General features: G+C 38.8%; 1 protein-coding gene across 1 annotated transcript in view; it reads right to left on the bottom strand.

Annotated features, from left to right (window-relative positions):
- FAT1 (FAT atypical cadherin 1) overlaps positions 1-15930 on the bottom strand; it is a 160873-nt gene that overhangs the window by 59611 nt on the left and 85332 nt on the right. The window contains 3 exon segments of the mRNA XM_036765408.1: positions 2769-2979; positions 3411-3740; positions 7424-7485. Coding sequence (XP_036621303.1) covers positions 2769-2979; positions 3411-3740; positions 7424-7485 — 603 coding nt within the window.

Here is a 15930-nt window from a genome sequence, read left to right on the forward strand (position 1 = left end):
CCATCCCCCCGAAAATAAATGAGTTCTACACCATAGTTGTTTTAGATCTCATAATCCAGTAATAAATTATGTGATCTCAGCAGATACCTTCTGCTGTACAGTTCAGGTCACAAGCCATCTGAAAGATGTAAAAAACTTCTCTAGCAAGACTGTCTCCTGGCACAGCCAAAAAGAAGCAAGCAAGCATGGAAGGCAAGCAGAGAACATGTGGGAAAGCAATCAAATTAATTCAAACTGTAAGAAAGGAGAGTAGCGCACTGAGATCTGCACAACAGAAGCCCAAAGATTTAGGAATGGGAGGGAACAATTACAGTCCAATTACACTATTGCAATTATTAAACAATTTATTAAGCAATTGAATTTTTTTTTCTTAAAACTAAACTACTTGTTAACATGACTAGTGATGAATGTTAACAACTTTCTGCAATGGCCAAGGTAGGCGAAATAGCAGAACTCTCGCTCTCTTCTCCGTGTTGAAGGAATAGAGTCTAGATTGGGTGCAGCCCATGTGAATCAACTTCCTGTAGCGATGGGTCCAGAGGGTGTGGCCCTCCCCCATGGAGGCCCTCCTGAAAGGCCAATCACATGTGCTGCCAATCAACAGAATTTCAATGTCATCAGAAGACAATGTACTTTCAGTGGGGAAAAAAATGAGTTGTCATCCACCTTAAGTAGCCAAGACACCTGGTGTACACATCTTTCACTGTCTGAGAGCTTTAGTCTTGGAAATAGGGAAGAAAAGACGCTAGAGTAAGTAAATTTGTTCCTTTACATTAAAAGAAAAACCAACAATAACTCAGAAATGACGAATTATGGATCGTTTTAGTGATCTGCATAGGTAAGATACTTGCAGGATGATTTTTACATCTCACTTTAGTGAGCTGTATGCTAAAATCGAAAATAATGTGGCTCAAAACTCCTAGAAAATCCACAACTAGTATGCAGCATACTTTCTATGCTATAATTCATAACTATAATATTAAAAAAGCATAATAATATCCTCTCATATATACATATATAATATAGTCATATATATTTCTTTCATATATATGCGGGAGGGGGACAGAGAGAGACAGAGACAGAAAATGAGAGAGGGGGACGGAGAAAGAGAGAGAGAGAGAGAGAGAGAGAGAGAGAGAGAGAGAGAGAGAAAGAGCGGGGGGGGGGAGAGGCGGGGGGGGGGAAATGGGGAGGTAGAGAGAGAAGGAGTAATGGAAGGAGAGAGGGGGAGGGAGAGAAGAGACATACACATTTTGGTCTAGACCCGTGATGTCAATTTAATCAGCAGAACTTCTACTGATGAAGAGTGTCTGTAACTTTGAGCGAGGGGCATGGACGTTAAACACTTGGCCACAGTAACTCCGCTAACATACCTCAAAGGCAGGAAATGAACCCAGACCATGCTAAGTCGAAGGCCAGCCCTTTACTATGCCACAAACACTCCCTTTCATGTTTTAAGGTGCTCAGGGCCTTAAGATTACGATGCACCTTTCTCATAATGAGTATGTAGGGTATGCGCTTATTATCATGCTCATTTATTGAAGAAGAAACTGAGGGTGAGGCGGGTGAAGAAGATTGGCCAAGGTCCCATAGCTAGTAAGCAAGAAGTAAGTAGTGCACACCTTGTTATACCCACTTTACAGACAAAACTGAGGCTCAAATAAGCGGAGACTTGTAAAAGTCACATAGTTGGTAAGTGCTGGAATGGAAATCTGAACCAGAGTACTTTGTTTGATTCAGCAGTCATCCTTCTACGTCATACTAGCCTACGGCATATTAGCTGGTGGTACAGCAGATAAGAGTGTAAGGCCTGGAGTAAGGAAGACCCAAGTTCAAATCTGGCCTCGCACACTTACTAGAGTTGTATGACCCTGGGCAAGTCACTTAACCCTGTGTGCCTCAGATTTTTCATCTGTAAAATGAGCTAGAAAAAGAAACAGCAAGTCACTCCGGTATCTTTGCCAAGAAAACCCCAAATGGGGTCACAAAAAGTGGATCAGAACTGAAGAATAAATGCTTACTCCCTTGTCCTCTCTTCCCCCTTTTCATGTAAATTTCTTTCCTTAGACAGATTCCCATAACTTTAGTAGCAACAGAGCCACTACTAACAATTTTAGTACAGAAGTTCATGCCACACTCATAGTACTAACAACTGATGGTAAGTCACTTCACTGGACAGAAAGTCAGAATTTATGGTTCCTTGTTGTTCAGTCATGTTCAATTCTTCATGACCCCATTTGGAGTTTTCTTGGCAAAGATACTGGAGTGGTTTGCCACTTCCTTCTCCAGTCACTTGACAGATGAGGAAACTGAGGCAAACTGAGGGTTAACTGACTTGCCCAGGGTCACATAGCTAGTAAGCATCTGAGGCCAGATTTGAACTCAGAAAGAGGCCCAACACTCTATCCACTGTACCACCTAGCTGCCCTAAGAATTTATAATCTTGGCTATAAGCTTTCAAATAAAAACTTCCAAAAAAAAAAAGAGAAAAATTCAGTAGGGAAAAAGTTTTAACATCACAGATTTGCTGAATTATTAACATTTGCTGGGGAAACTCACAACATAATTTATAAACCCTTTTGAAAAAATCTATTGATTTATTGCCAGACATTTTAGAATAAAAAGTTGCAGTTTGGAAGGAAATTCTGTCTCTCCTTGCAGACTTTATTTAAGGCCAATGTGCTAATGGGAACTGAGTACAATAATGAGAAAAACTTCTCTGAAGCTCAATCTATGAAATTCCAATGAAAACTTAAAGGAGTTCTTACCAATGATGTCAAACCAAAGGGGTGTGCCAAGGGGTTCAACAGAAATCACCCCAATCATGTGAGCAACTGGATCACTCTCCATTACAGTGAAAGAAAAATAAGGTTCTTCAAAGGAAATTGGCTCAGGTGATGGCTTGGGCTTGGAGATCCATTCAATGTGAAGCCGGGCAGTTGATGACTTTTGAGGGCGACCATTATCAACAGCTTTAATCTATGAAATTCAGGGGAAGGAAAGAAAAATATATATATTTATATGTAACTTAAAAATCCCAATCATTAACAAAATCAATGTTCCATGACTTTCTTTCCATTAATTAAAGCTATGGTTGGCTGAGTTTCATAATGAAAGTTTAAACTCAGGAGTTTACTTTTTGTGTCTGCTTACCATATGTCTAAAGCTTGATAAGAAGATAAAGTCCTTGATTAAATGAACTTAGTACAAGGAAAAAGCAGAAGAAATCATAGTTGAAAAGAAGAAAAAAAAACAACTCATGTTTCTGATACATTATCAGGCAGCATCTGATGTTAGTTAGGTCTCAAACACTGAAGTCACTTATGCCTTGATATGAAAGAACAAATAGAAGAAACTAGATAAAGCCCATTCTAATAGCTGTATAGCTTAAAAAGGAAAGCAAGACTCACTGAAAGAATATCATATTCTCGTGCTCCTGAAAATTTCTTAGAAGAAACAACTCCAGTTTTTGGTTCAATAAAGAATTTGCCATGCTCATCTCCATCTTCAATGCTATAGGAAATTTCTGCATTGGGGCCTTCATCTTTGTCAGTAGCTATAACCCGATAGATGGGTTCCCGTCTGGCACTTCTCTCACGCTCTGGTTTATCACGTTCTGGGAGTCGGATTTTGTAGAATTTCTGTAAGAACTGAGGCTTGTTGTCATTCTCATCGAGGATTTTCACGATCACTCTTGCAATGGTTGACTTTGGAGGACTACCATCATCTGTCACTGTCACCTGTTTAAAAAAAAAAGAAATAGAAGTCAATCTTCACCTTAGATACAATAACTCTAAAAAGTGAATTTCTGCTTAAGGCAGAACATCATTACTCCAAAGGAGAAATCAATACAAGGAATGTTCTTAAACAGAGGACAAGGACCATAATGGTACATTAGAAGATACTGACATAAAGAATGGATTAGGTAAAGGAGAAACTGGAAGCATGAAATAAATCCATACAGTTTATTTTTAACATCAGGACCCTCAACTATGTGCCACAGATATTTTAAGTACCCCTTTAACAAAATTAAAACAATTGCTTTCCTATTCTGTACCTCAGTCTTGTCACTTTAGTTTTCCTAAGTATAATTGTAAGATTTTGCAAAAAAAAAATCTCATTTAGTTTTTGTTTTAGTAGTAACCCCTTAATATGTTTTGGCTTATTACTTTTTCAAATGATAATGTTGGCTTAATTTTCTTTGCAGAGAAATGCTTCCCTCCCTGCCCTCAATCTTGAAAGGATCACATACTCTGATTTTAAAAGATGTAATTTAACATGGAATGTGAAATCTAAGAGAATCTGAATGGGAATGGAATTTCAACTAGATATGAAAATGTTTTCTCTTCTATGTCCTCCAAAGACCCTCACTTGAGTAGGAAGACCACAGAAGTCCTCCGGCATGTATTCAGTAGAGACTATTACTTGTGCACTTGGAAACAAACTTATTCTCCCTTTGTGTGAGGAAGAACTTTTCCCCTGGTATAAGGAGGCGATGGCCTTCGTAGGACTCATTTTTTTCTCCCTTTTCTATTCTTCTAGAGTAGATCACTTGGAAGGGATCACATACTTTTGAGGAATGAAAACAGCTAATTAACAATAATTTATATTTATACGGCCCTTCGAGGTTTTACAAAGCCCGTTACATGTATTATTTTATTTGATCTCCTGAAGAATTCTGAGATCAAATGAGTTATTATTTGTAAAGCGCTTAGGGCTGTGCCTGGCACATAGGAGGTGCTTCATTCATTCATTCATTCTTCCTTCCTTCTCCCCTCCCTCCTTTCCTTCCCAAAAGAATAGTTGTTGGCCTGCATTGGTTAAAGTTTATCCATTCCAAGTTCCCTATATCAATGAAACCACAGGTCTGGTCTCTCCTCTAAATGAACAAGAAATAAGTGAATCTGTAGAATATATTTATCTTTTTAGAAGCTTTTCACTTGTTTATTGGCTACCAAGCAATGGGCTTTCCCCCTACAACCACAATTCACAAAATCACCTAAGGTATGGAAAGGTTCTAATCCATGTCAGTGAAGTATGTAGCCATACTGATTAAATGATTCTGGAAGCATTAAGCATTGATATCAAAATCAGAAATTACATTTGCCTTTTGGGTTTATGTGTAATTTTAAATAACAAAGTCTATGACTTCATAAGTTTTAATTTTTCCATGGGAGTGGCAGCAACCATAGTATAGTGGTTCAAGATCTGTCCTGGGGGACAGTTTAACTCTTCAATTGTAGAGATACTGCTTTTGTGACTCTGGGCAAAAGACATTCTAGCGCCCTGGGCAACTTTCTAACACTCTAAGATGTGGATCAGGTACAGATCAACACCCTAGGAGATGGCATTTCAATGACATTAACTAGCCATAGGACTTAGAAAAGTACTCTCTCTCAACCTGTTTTCCCATCTGTAAAATAGAAAGAATACCACTTATCCCCCAGGGTTGTTGTGAGGCTCAAATAAGGTAACACGTAAACCTTTACTGCCACCTAAATCATTATGGTTATTAGGATTATTTTACCAAGGTGGAAAGGTTTGGAATATGGGCCAAGTGATGGACTATTTATGTTTGTTGACTACAGACTAGCAAAGCTAGGTTTGGAGAGGCTTATCACCATGTTGGCTGTAGAGCAATGGATATTTTTTTACCACAGAAACTCTCAAAGACAATCTACTAGGTTTCAGAGGAAGTAGATATCTGCACCCATAGACAGTGAACCTATAGTACTAAAATTACAGAGCCTTAAAAAATTAGATTCAATAACCAGTAGAGTATCCAATCTACCACAGGCTGCAAGAAATCTCCACTATGGAGACCACAAAATCAACTGCAATGATAGCTCAATAACCAAGGACCAAAAGCAATAATGCAATTTATGTAAACAGAGTACCATGGATCAGAAGGAAATAAGTGGCGATATTCCCACTCTTTGATGACCTTTGAGGAAAGACTGAGAGTTATTAAGAGTGAACTCTGTTTCTCCACATGGGGACCAGAACCTCCAAAGCAGATGCAGACAGTTTCCAAGGAGGATGAACAAACAATTTGTTCGGAACAGCAGAGGTCCGAAAAAGGTGTTTGGCTTTAACAAACCATAAGCCCTCTGAATGGGGTAAATAAGTCTTCTTCACCAACTAAGCATTCCTCCTTTCTTCCTCCACATTTTTTTATCTTCTGTGATAAAAGAAAATGAGAAGCAAGAATTTCTTCTTCCCTCCTCCATGAGTGGAAGGATTATGTGGGACATCAGTTATTATAGGATGACAGAAAAGATAAGACTTGTTGCTCTCTATATATATTTCCTCACTCAACCTGTTCCTTTTCCCTAATCTTCTACTAGATTAGTTCTGGGAACTGTTCAACCCAACACACACACACACACACATACACACACACACACACTCACACGAAATGCAAAGAGCCATGCTCAGTGTAACAAAAGATAGAACGCTACTCTGCTACTCTGTGGCAGACGTTCTTCCATGCTGAAATAATTCCACTGCAGTAGCCATCAAAAACCATGAAATTATCACACTAAAAGGGGGGAAGAAAGGGTAAAAGTGAAATGGATACAGAGTTCTTGAAACACGCATAATTATTAAATGTTTATAGGCTCTAGAAAAGAGGGTATACAACATATTCTCAATTATCGACACCAGTGGTAGACCCATTTACACAGATAATTGACAAATGTACTCAAACAGTCATTCTTTTCCCTGTATATCTGGGATGGAGAAATAGATTTACTTTGTTCTATTTCTTGCATCCATTTTCTTTCTTCCTCTTGGCCTCCTCTCTCTTTGCCCCAGACCTTACTCTCCATTTTTACTTTGGCCTTTCATATCAGGATTTGTTTTATAAGGTAGCGAGATGTCCCAGCAGACAGGGAGCTAGATCTGAAGTCAGAAAGATCTTAGTTCAAATGTGGCCTCAGAGATTTAACTAGCTGTGTGACTCTGAGGAAGCTGCTTTCACCTCTGTATACCTCAGTTTCCTTGTCTGTAAAATGGGAATAATTACAGCACCGACCTCCCAGGGTTGTTGTGAGGATAAAAAATTAGATAATATTTGTAAAGTACTTTGCAGATATTACACTAGCTGTTATTCTGGCTATTGTTAATTCTTACCGAGTTATTCTTTGTTTTGTCCATTCAACCTTGGCCCTTTTCAGGTCAGTTTTCTAACCTAGAACCTTGGCTGAAGATAAACCATCCTAACTGGTTAAGTGATAAGCTGTAAGAGGCTGTTAAACTAACACTGAGGAGGTAGAACCCTCTGAGGATTATAAACTTTCCCATAATGCACATCATACATCAACCAATTTTTTTCTTTGCCAGACAACTGATAACTCCAGTAGAAACTTCATGACTTCCCTCCTTTTATTTTTTTTTAAGAAAAAAGAAATAAAATGCTTACTTCTAGTATGTGTTCGTCTTGTTGTTCTCGATCTAGTTTTCTTGATGTGGTTGTGATGAGACCTATGAATGATAAATAACTCGTTAGCCCTCAGAGATAAAAGCAAGGTTACTGAAAATTGATCAGGGGCTCCTGAAACAGTGGGGGGAAGACTATTATTCCAAACTTCAACCTCCTTTTCAATGGAAACCTTAAACAAGCAAAGAAATAGGAATCAAGCAAGCAGAGCCATGTCCAGGATCCCAGAGAGATAATTCTGTTTTCTGGATAATCCTTCACTTCACTGTTATTAACAGCTCTCCTCAAAGGTTGGGGAAGATAGGTAAAAGGGTGGAAGGAGGGTGAAGCCTCATTTGCTGATTTTGGCAGCTATGACAATATTTAGTAGGAGCAAAGATTGGATATAATCGCTAACAATCTACTGGCGTGGAGACAAAGGAAGTTATTAAAATAAGGTCCGGGTGAAATCATGTGGAATTTCATTTATTACCCCATTGTCCCTTAATTTCCACAAAATTTACTAAGAAGTGATGGAAATAAGAATTTACATTATGCATGATACAATCGAAAAGCATTACCACTTTTCAATGTCTACCACTTATTGTCTTCTACAACGTGGCAGTATCTTGCTATCTTTCGCGGCTCTCTCTTCTAATATGCGACTGCTACTACTTCTAATAACTCCTCTCTACACCCCAAACATGCCCTGCAGTTTCCTACCTACATGTCTTTGTTCACACTAATCCCAGTGTTTTCAACATTCTCCCTCCCTTTCTTCTGAACTCCTGGGCATCCTTTAAAGAACGACTCAGATGTCTTCTCCTCTATGAAGCCTTCCCTGTATTGCCTCCCTGCAGCAAAGACCTTCACACCTCACAGAGCTTTTTCTTCTTCATCTCTAGAATATACTTATCATATAATATTGTATATTTTAGTGTTTTGGATTTGTGTCCTGTCTTATTCCTATGAGACTAAAAGCTCCATTAGAATAGCAACTATTTCTGGACTATGTCCTGTCTAAATGTTGCATTTCCTCCAATGCCAAGTACAAAACTGTACAATTAATAAATGTCTGTCCAAATGAACTATGGTGGAATTAAACATCATTATTAGTTAATGCCTATTAAAATGTTACCACCAATATTCTTGCAGTGACAGCTAAAGAAAATCATAGAACACCAAAAACTAAAGAACCAACATTGAGAGTGAATAAAAGGGTGATGGCAAGACATTCTGGCCATAAGAAGGACACCATTATTGTCAGTGAGGATGTGCATACGTGAAGTGACATAAAAAGATGTCATCTAGGAAATGTATGACCAGGAAAGATGGTAGCTCTTTCATATAGTGAGATCAAGGAAAAACCTCAGAGAGATAATCTAAGTGCTAATAGGCATGGAAAATTAGAGAGGAGGAAGAAGTGGGGGACAAAAAAAACTAGAAGGAATACAACAGAATGAGGAGATCCTTTATGAATTATTTTGAGGATGTAGAGGAAAAGAAGTTCAGAGAATGAATGCGAACAAATAAGTTGTGATCCACATCTTAACTGATGACCACTGATTCTCCCTTATGTCCTCTGCACTTCAGCCAAGTCACACACACTCTTCCAAATTCCAGTCAGATGAGTCCCTTTTCTCTTCCCTATCCCATGGCACTCAATCTCCAGCTTCCAAGACCTAATATAGCCTGTCTGAGAATGTCCTCTCTCCTTTCTTCTGCTTTTTGAGAATCCTAGCTCCCTTCAAGGCTCAGTTTGAATACCACCTCTTATATACTGAAGGCCTTTCCAGACCCACCTCCCTTTCCGGAATGTTATCCCTCACCCCACAAACTGCAATTATTTTGTGTTTATTTGTATTTGTTTTACTTCTTTGGATGCTATTTCTCCCCTGCTATCACTGAAGATCCTTGAGGGGATCTTTCTGTCTTTGTCTGTACAGTGCCTGACACCACCCAGAAGGTGTTTGAGGAATACCTGTTAAATTGAATTGATTTTTTTAAAAATGAAGTATTAAAGCATGGATTAAGCACCTGCTGTAAAAGCCATGGTCCTTGATGATATTCAAAAACCTCCATTTCTTTGGCCACAATCCCCTACGGAGATTTAACCTCAACAACTATCCTAAAATTTCACTTTTACCTTTTCTTAATAACTGTTTAAGTCAAAGTCATCAACATGACTACCAGACTCTGTACGAAGAGACAAAAATTCAGAAATTTTAAATATTTTGCTTACCAAACAAAAAGCCTCTGTATGTATGGATTGTATATACAGGGTGTCCATAAAGTCTTTTAAGCTGTTAAATCTTAAAAGTGCACTAAGATTTAGGAAACACCCCATATGGGAGAAGTAGAAAAACTTGTTGTTGAGGTTGTTGGAACAGAACATTGAATATCTAGCCTGGGGCCAGACTTAGCAACCTGTAACCTTGGGTTAAAAATGGGTCAAGGGTGAGTAGAACATCTGAAACTACAAAGACCTCTACAGAGGTCACAGAGGTGACATAATTCAGTGCAGGTCAGCCTGACCTCAGAGAGGAGTCCTTGGGGAACAAATAAAAAAGTGCCCGTCCCTCTGCACTAAAGACAACATGAGGAAGCTGGTTCTGGCAGAGATGAAGATCTCATTGTTACATGTTGGCAGGATCCTTTTTTCTCAAGGGTGGAGGAAGTGAACTCAGCCAGCATGGCTAGATATGTAGCTCTAGGCTTAATCTGGGGCACAACTCATCATCCCTAAACTCCCAGTGGTTGGATTTATGTCTGGTCTTGGCAGCATATTAATGCCATCACAAGCTCAGGCTCAAAGGCTTGGAAATATCTGAGTTGCTGGACCACGGCTCCCAGAAGAATCCCCAAAGGACACACACAGAGGCAAAGACCACATACCAGACGCCATGGATCATCCACTGTACTACTTTCCTGATTCTAACCTGGCTCCCAAGCTGGCTCTTTAACCATCATAGCAACAGACATTAGAATGTAAGCTCCTTAAAGGCAGGGATCGAACATGGAACACCTCAGGCACTACAGGAACGCTTAATGATATTCTGTCTCTAGTACTTCTTCAGCTTAAATAACCATATCCCTACAGAGGGCAGAAGCAACATCGAGAACCATCGCTTGTATTTCTAGGTGGGTGGGTCTACCAGGCTTACCCCTGTATCTCCCTCCATGCAGAAAATAAGATTTTTATGATCTGTGAGGACTGAGGGGTGGTTTGGCATCAGGTTCCCTGTAGCTCCCCTAGGCTCTGGGGCTGGCCTTCACTGACCTCTCAGTCATCCGCATCACCAGGAAGAGGTTTTGATAGTTCTAGGCCCCTAATAATCATCTGATCCTCACAACAAACTGCAAGTGTATTATTCCCACTTTACAGATGGTAAAAAGGCCCCTAGAAGTCTTACTCTTATTTCCATCTGTTAGAAACATACTTATATTGTCTAGGAATAAACAACAGTCATTGGGAAGCCAGGAACATTTTAATTATATTTCACGTTTATTCAGCCTGAATGAATGGATACATCCCCTGAACGGAGTACAGGAGAGTACAAAGGACTCAGATGGATGCCAGTCCTTTTACTGACCCCAACATGGAATCTCCTGATAGTCTCTTCCCAGATGCAAACCCTTGACTGCCTACGTCATGCCATCCTCAAATGGCTCGTTTAAGCATGTGTACAAGCCTCCAACCTTTCACCCGAGAACTCTGATTAGAACTAGTTCTAACTAGTCACCTGACTTACATTCTGCTCAAGCTGGGAGGGAAGGAGAGGAGGGGGGATACCTTCTGTGGAAACAGAACTGCTCTCCCCGTTTCTTACACATCCATGTCTCTTCTTAGGATATGAACCCTTCTGGTTTAAGGCTTCCATGTAGGAGCCTGTATGAGCACGGTACTAGACCTACAGTCAGGAAGACCTGAGTTCCAAGAGCTGTATGGCCCTGGGCAAATCTCTCAGCCTCAAAAACAGTTGGGCCTGGAGTCAAGAAGACCCGAGTTCAAATATGATCTAAAGACACTTCCTCACTGTGTGAGCCCAGAGAAATCACTTAGCCTCTCTTTGCCTCAATTTCTTCAACTGTAAAGTGGGGATATTAGCAACACCTACCTCTCAGGGTTGTTGTGAGGATCAAATAATGTTTATAAAGTACCTGGCAGGCACACAGTAGGTGCTACATAACTGCTTATTACCTTCCCTCTCAATTTCTTCATCTGTGAAATGGAAAAATACACCTTGCAGGTTTGCTGTGACGATCAAATGATTATTACAGTTGTAATATAATAATAATTCAAACAAATCCCTAGGCCACCCCAAAGTTCATAAAACCCCTTTCTGTTTCATAATTTCTGCCCCCTCAAAAAATTCTTCTTTACGAATTTATAAACTCCTCATAGCTGAATTCAGAGCTGTCTCCAGAGGTACTCGTTGCCATTACTTCATTCAAATAATTTTACAACGGGTGAAGGAAGACTTTTTAAAGGAACACTTGTTTTTAAAGGCTATTATTTGCTATTCTTCTTTTGGAAAAATTACTCGTCTTTTCACGGTGGTGGAAACATCACAATGAGAAGGGGGAAAGGATTACTCTGCTTTGGTATATTTAAATACTAGCACACAAACCTTAACCTGTGACAAAGGCAGACCTTAGAAAAAAACTCTTCCACAGCAAAGAACAAAAGAAAACTTACAAAGAAGCAAAGAGAAGATGGACAGCTCCGAATACAATGTGTAGTATTTATTATATGGGCTTTCTTGAAATGGAAATTTATTGCTGTATATTTTGAATCCTCTCCTACGCTCTGTTGTGCACATGGCAATGCTTTTTTTTTTCTTTTCTTATTTTGTGTTTAAGTTTATGATTCTATTTCTTTTCTTATTGTGTATTTAAGTTTGAAATAAATTAATTTAGAAAAGAAAAGAACTCTTCTGCTCCATCCAGGAGAGAACTCAGCATTCTTCATAAATATTTCTTTTTGGGGGTGGGAATATTGCATTTAAATTTCACCCAATCAAATTGCATAATTTATTGTGTACGCTCTATGTAATAAAATAAAGATGATAAAGCTGTCCCTGTCTCCCGTTAGGTATACACAGTATTCCAAAAATCTTAATGCAGTTTTAGGTTATTCAAGTTTCTGAAGACAGGAAAGGGAGGCTTTTTTGGGGGCAGGGGGGCACACACTAGCTCTGCTTTTTCCCCTGCTCCTCTACTCCATTCCTCTTTTCATCTGTCCATTCCCTAAGAAAGGCTGGAAACCGGTTCTCCAGTACCCTTCATTCAGGAAAGCAGCCACCATAACAAGAACACATTGCTACTTGGTATGGAATTTTCTACAGTAAGTAGAATGAATTTCATTGCATGCCCTGCAATCTGGGAGGACTCTAGACCTATCTGCCAAATGCCTTCCTTCAGATCATTACTAAGAAGGCTTTAAGCATATTCTTGGAGATGTTGATATATACTTTGTAGGAAACGGAAAAGAGATCATTAACCCCTTTAGAGATACTTCAAATTCATTCAAACTAACTCAGAAGAAGGGAGCTCTATTAACAGAGAAAAGACGCTTTTGCTTTTTTGAGATGCAGAAAAGTTCATAATGACACATGATGGCATAATAATGTGCGTCATTAACATTATCAGTAAAAAAAATAACAAAACTTTATGAATTTTTCTGTTAAAAAAAACTGGTGGGTAGGGCTAGGGGAGGAGAAGATAGGGAAGGTATCTGCCAGTGTGGCTGAACTACCAGTGTGGAAACTCCTTCTACCAGCAAAAGTGGCAACTCTTGTTCTAATGTCTTGGGATAACCTGCCCAGGGTTATAAAGCCAATATGCATCAGAGGCCACTACCATGTCTTCCTGACTCCAGAGGAGGCCTCCTACTGTTTGGGCCACATTTCCCATCTATAGAGCACTTTAAATTCCTCTGAAGGCTTTAAAAGTAGGCATGTGAATTTGGCAGACGAGGAAATGGGCTTAGAGGTGATATGATCTGTGCATTCACAAGACTTGTGTAATCGTATATAAAAAAAAATCCTGGTACATTAGCTTCCTTTTGTAATGTCATGCTAATCTGCAAGTGTTCCTAGTTTCCAGAAAAGGTCAAAGAATCTTTTGCTAATTTGCCCTGTTATTTCTAAACCACGATGTCTATGAAGTAACTCATTGTCCTTGAAGTAACTCGGTGTCTGTCCCTTGCAGCTTTAGAGTTCAAATGGTTAAAATATAAAGTTATCAGGTACAGCATATCTGCCAGAAGCAAAAAATAAGTGCATATGCAAGTGTTTCTTTGTTGTAACTGTTAATTTTCCTTTTTCAGCCAGCACCTTGGAAATTAAAACTGAAAACCTGAAGACTGACTTTCACGGCTGAAAAAAATATGATTCCATTCACTAAATCAGTATCAATTTGAATTCTGTGGAACTGGGATGTGAACCTTCTCGGCAATTAGTAGCTCTGGTTCTCCCCTGCGGATCTGTAACAAATGCATGTACAGTTGGGAGGAGGAAGAAGAGACAGAACACCAAACTTCACCATGATTTCGTGAAAATCACTAAAGGAAGGGCAACAGCAGATATTTTAATATCACTGGAGTTCTTTTGGGCAGTCTGTTCAAAGTGGTATAATGGCTAACTTTTGCTATAATCCATCAATCAATACTACTTTATTATTTAGCATTTTTGTAAGGAGATACCTAGATTACATAGAATGAGGAAATGAATGAATAACAGAGCTAAAAAAGAAAGCCCCTTTGCATCATCTCGTCTAGGGGTTCCCAATGTGGGATATGTGCACTACCGGAGAGTATGAGAACCTTGTCAAGCAGGTATGGGGAACAATAAATAATCCCATTCTCCTACTGAAGTAATACTGTTAGTGGGTGTTGGGGGTGGGGGAGGGCTGGAGTAGGAACAGTAAGGCAGACGGAACAGAGTTGAGGGAGGAAGAACGGGGGACACTGTAATGTATCTGAAAAATTTGAAAGTAACAACTGAAGGAATCATTCCTAATGTAGCTAGATGGTGAAATGAAGAGAGAACACTGGAACTGGAGTTAGGAAGAACTGAGTTCAAATATGACCTCAGTCACTTTCTTGTGGTATAACCCTGGGCAAGTCATTTAGCCTGTTTAGGTAGGTTTCCTTAACTTCTGAAAGGGGATAATAACAGCATCTACCTCAAGGGTTATTTTGCAGATCAAATGAAATATCTGTAAAATGCTTAACACAGTGCCACAATATACAGTAGGCACTATATAAATGTTGATTCTCAGCTCAGATTCATTCTGGCTCATTGTCAATATAAGCGTCACAAATGCTCAAATTCCTTAAATAAACTTTGTTTCTCTTTGGCTGAAAAAAAAAAGTTGATTCCCTTCCATTCCTTCCCCTAATGACCAAAAACCAAACAAGGTTTGATATGAAAATCAACAAACAAATTAAACTCATTTTTAGACAGAGCTAGAAACAAAATCACCAAAAATGACCCAATGAAAGATGGGCTAATTGATCTCTGCAATAAACAGAAACTTAATAATTATTTTTTAATCAGCAAAGTCACAAAAATGAGAAGTAGATGCCATTCATACTAAACTAATCCCTGTGAATCAGCAGTGGGGCAGTGGATAAGGAATCAGAAAGCTTGGAGTTCAAAACTTAACTCAGAAATTTACTCAGCTTGAGTAATTTACTTGTCTATGTGAATGTCGGCCTCGGTTTCTTCATCCAAAAAAAGATGACAACAGAACCTTTGTTCCCAGGGTTGCTGTGAAGATTGATGAAATAACTTATGTATAGCCCTTTGCAAACCATAAAGCACCTTATAAATTAATGCTAATCACAATTCTCAGTCCCATGCTTAATCAAATCCAAAGTAAGAAGCAAAATGGACACTGAGCATGACGTGCAGGTATCATTTTAAAAACTGTACCAAGAATAAAATTGTTGGTTGACAAGAAGAATTAAGGGTCATACTAATTTATGGCTGTGTTGTGATAAACATTTACCAATTTGATAACACTAAAAAAAAAGTTATGTGCCAAATAAAGTTTTCCTTATGAAAATTTAATCTCTTACTTTATTTCTTATGTGTATATGCATGGTAAACTCTAGGATTTATTTATATTCATATTAAATAGCGGATATGGGAGGGCTTACTAAAAGCCAAGAGAGAATGAAGACCAAAAAGTTTGGAAATTCATGATGCAATCCAACTACTTCATTTCCAATGAGATGCTTCAAAGGCAATTAAAATGCTAATGAAAAACAACAGAGTTAACTATCTCTAGGATCTGAAAAACTGGGAAAGTTTAATTCAGAATGAATCTATATATGTGGAAGAGAGAGCATAATATACACGCACACACACAATCTGTGGGTTCACAGACTGCAATGATTTCAGCCAATATTTTATATGGCATGAAAACAGGCTGGTTAAAAGCAAGGGCAATAACACACTAGGGAAAAATATGATGCATAAAAAACTGGAAAAGAAAACAGT

Source organism: Trichosurus vulpecula, chromosome 6, assembly GCF_011100635.1.
Source record: "Trichosurus vulpecula isolate mTriVul1 chromosome 6, mTriVul1.pri, whole genome shotgun sequence".
Lineage (NCBI taxonomy): Eukaryota > Metazoa > Chordata > Mammalia > Diprotodontia > Phalangeridae > Trichosurus > Trichosurus vulpecula.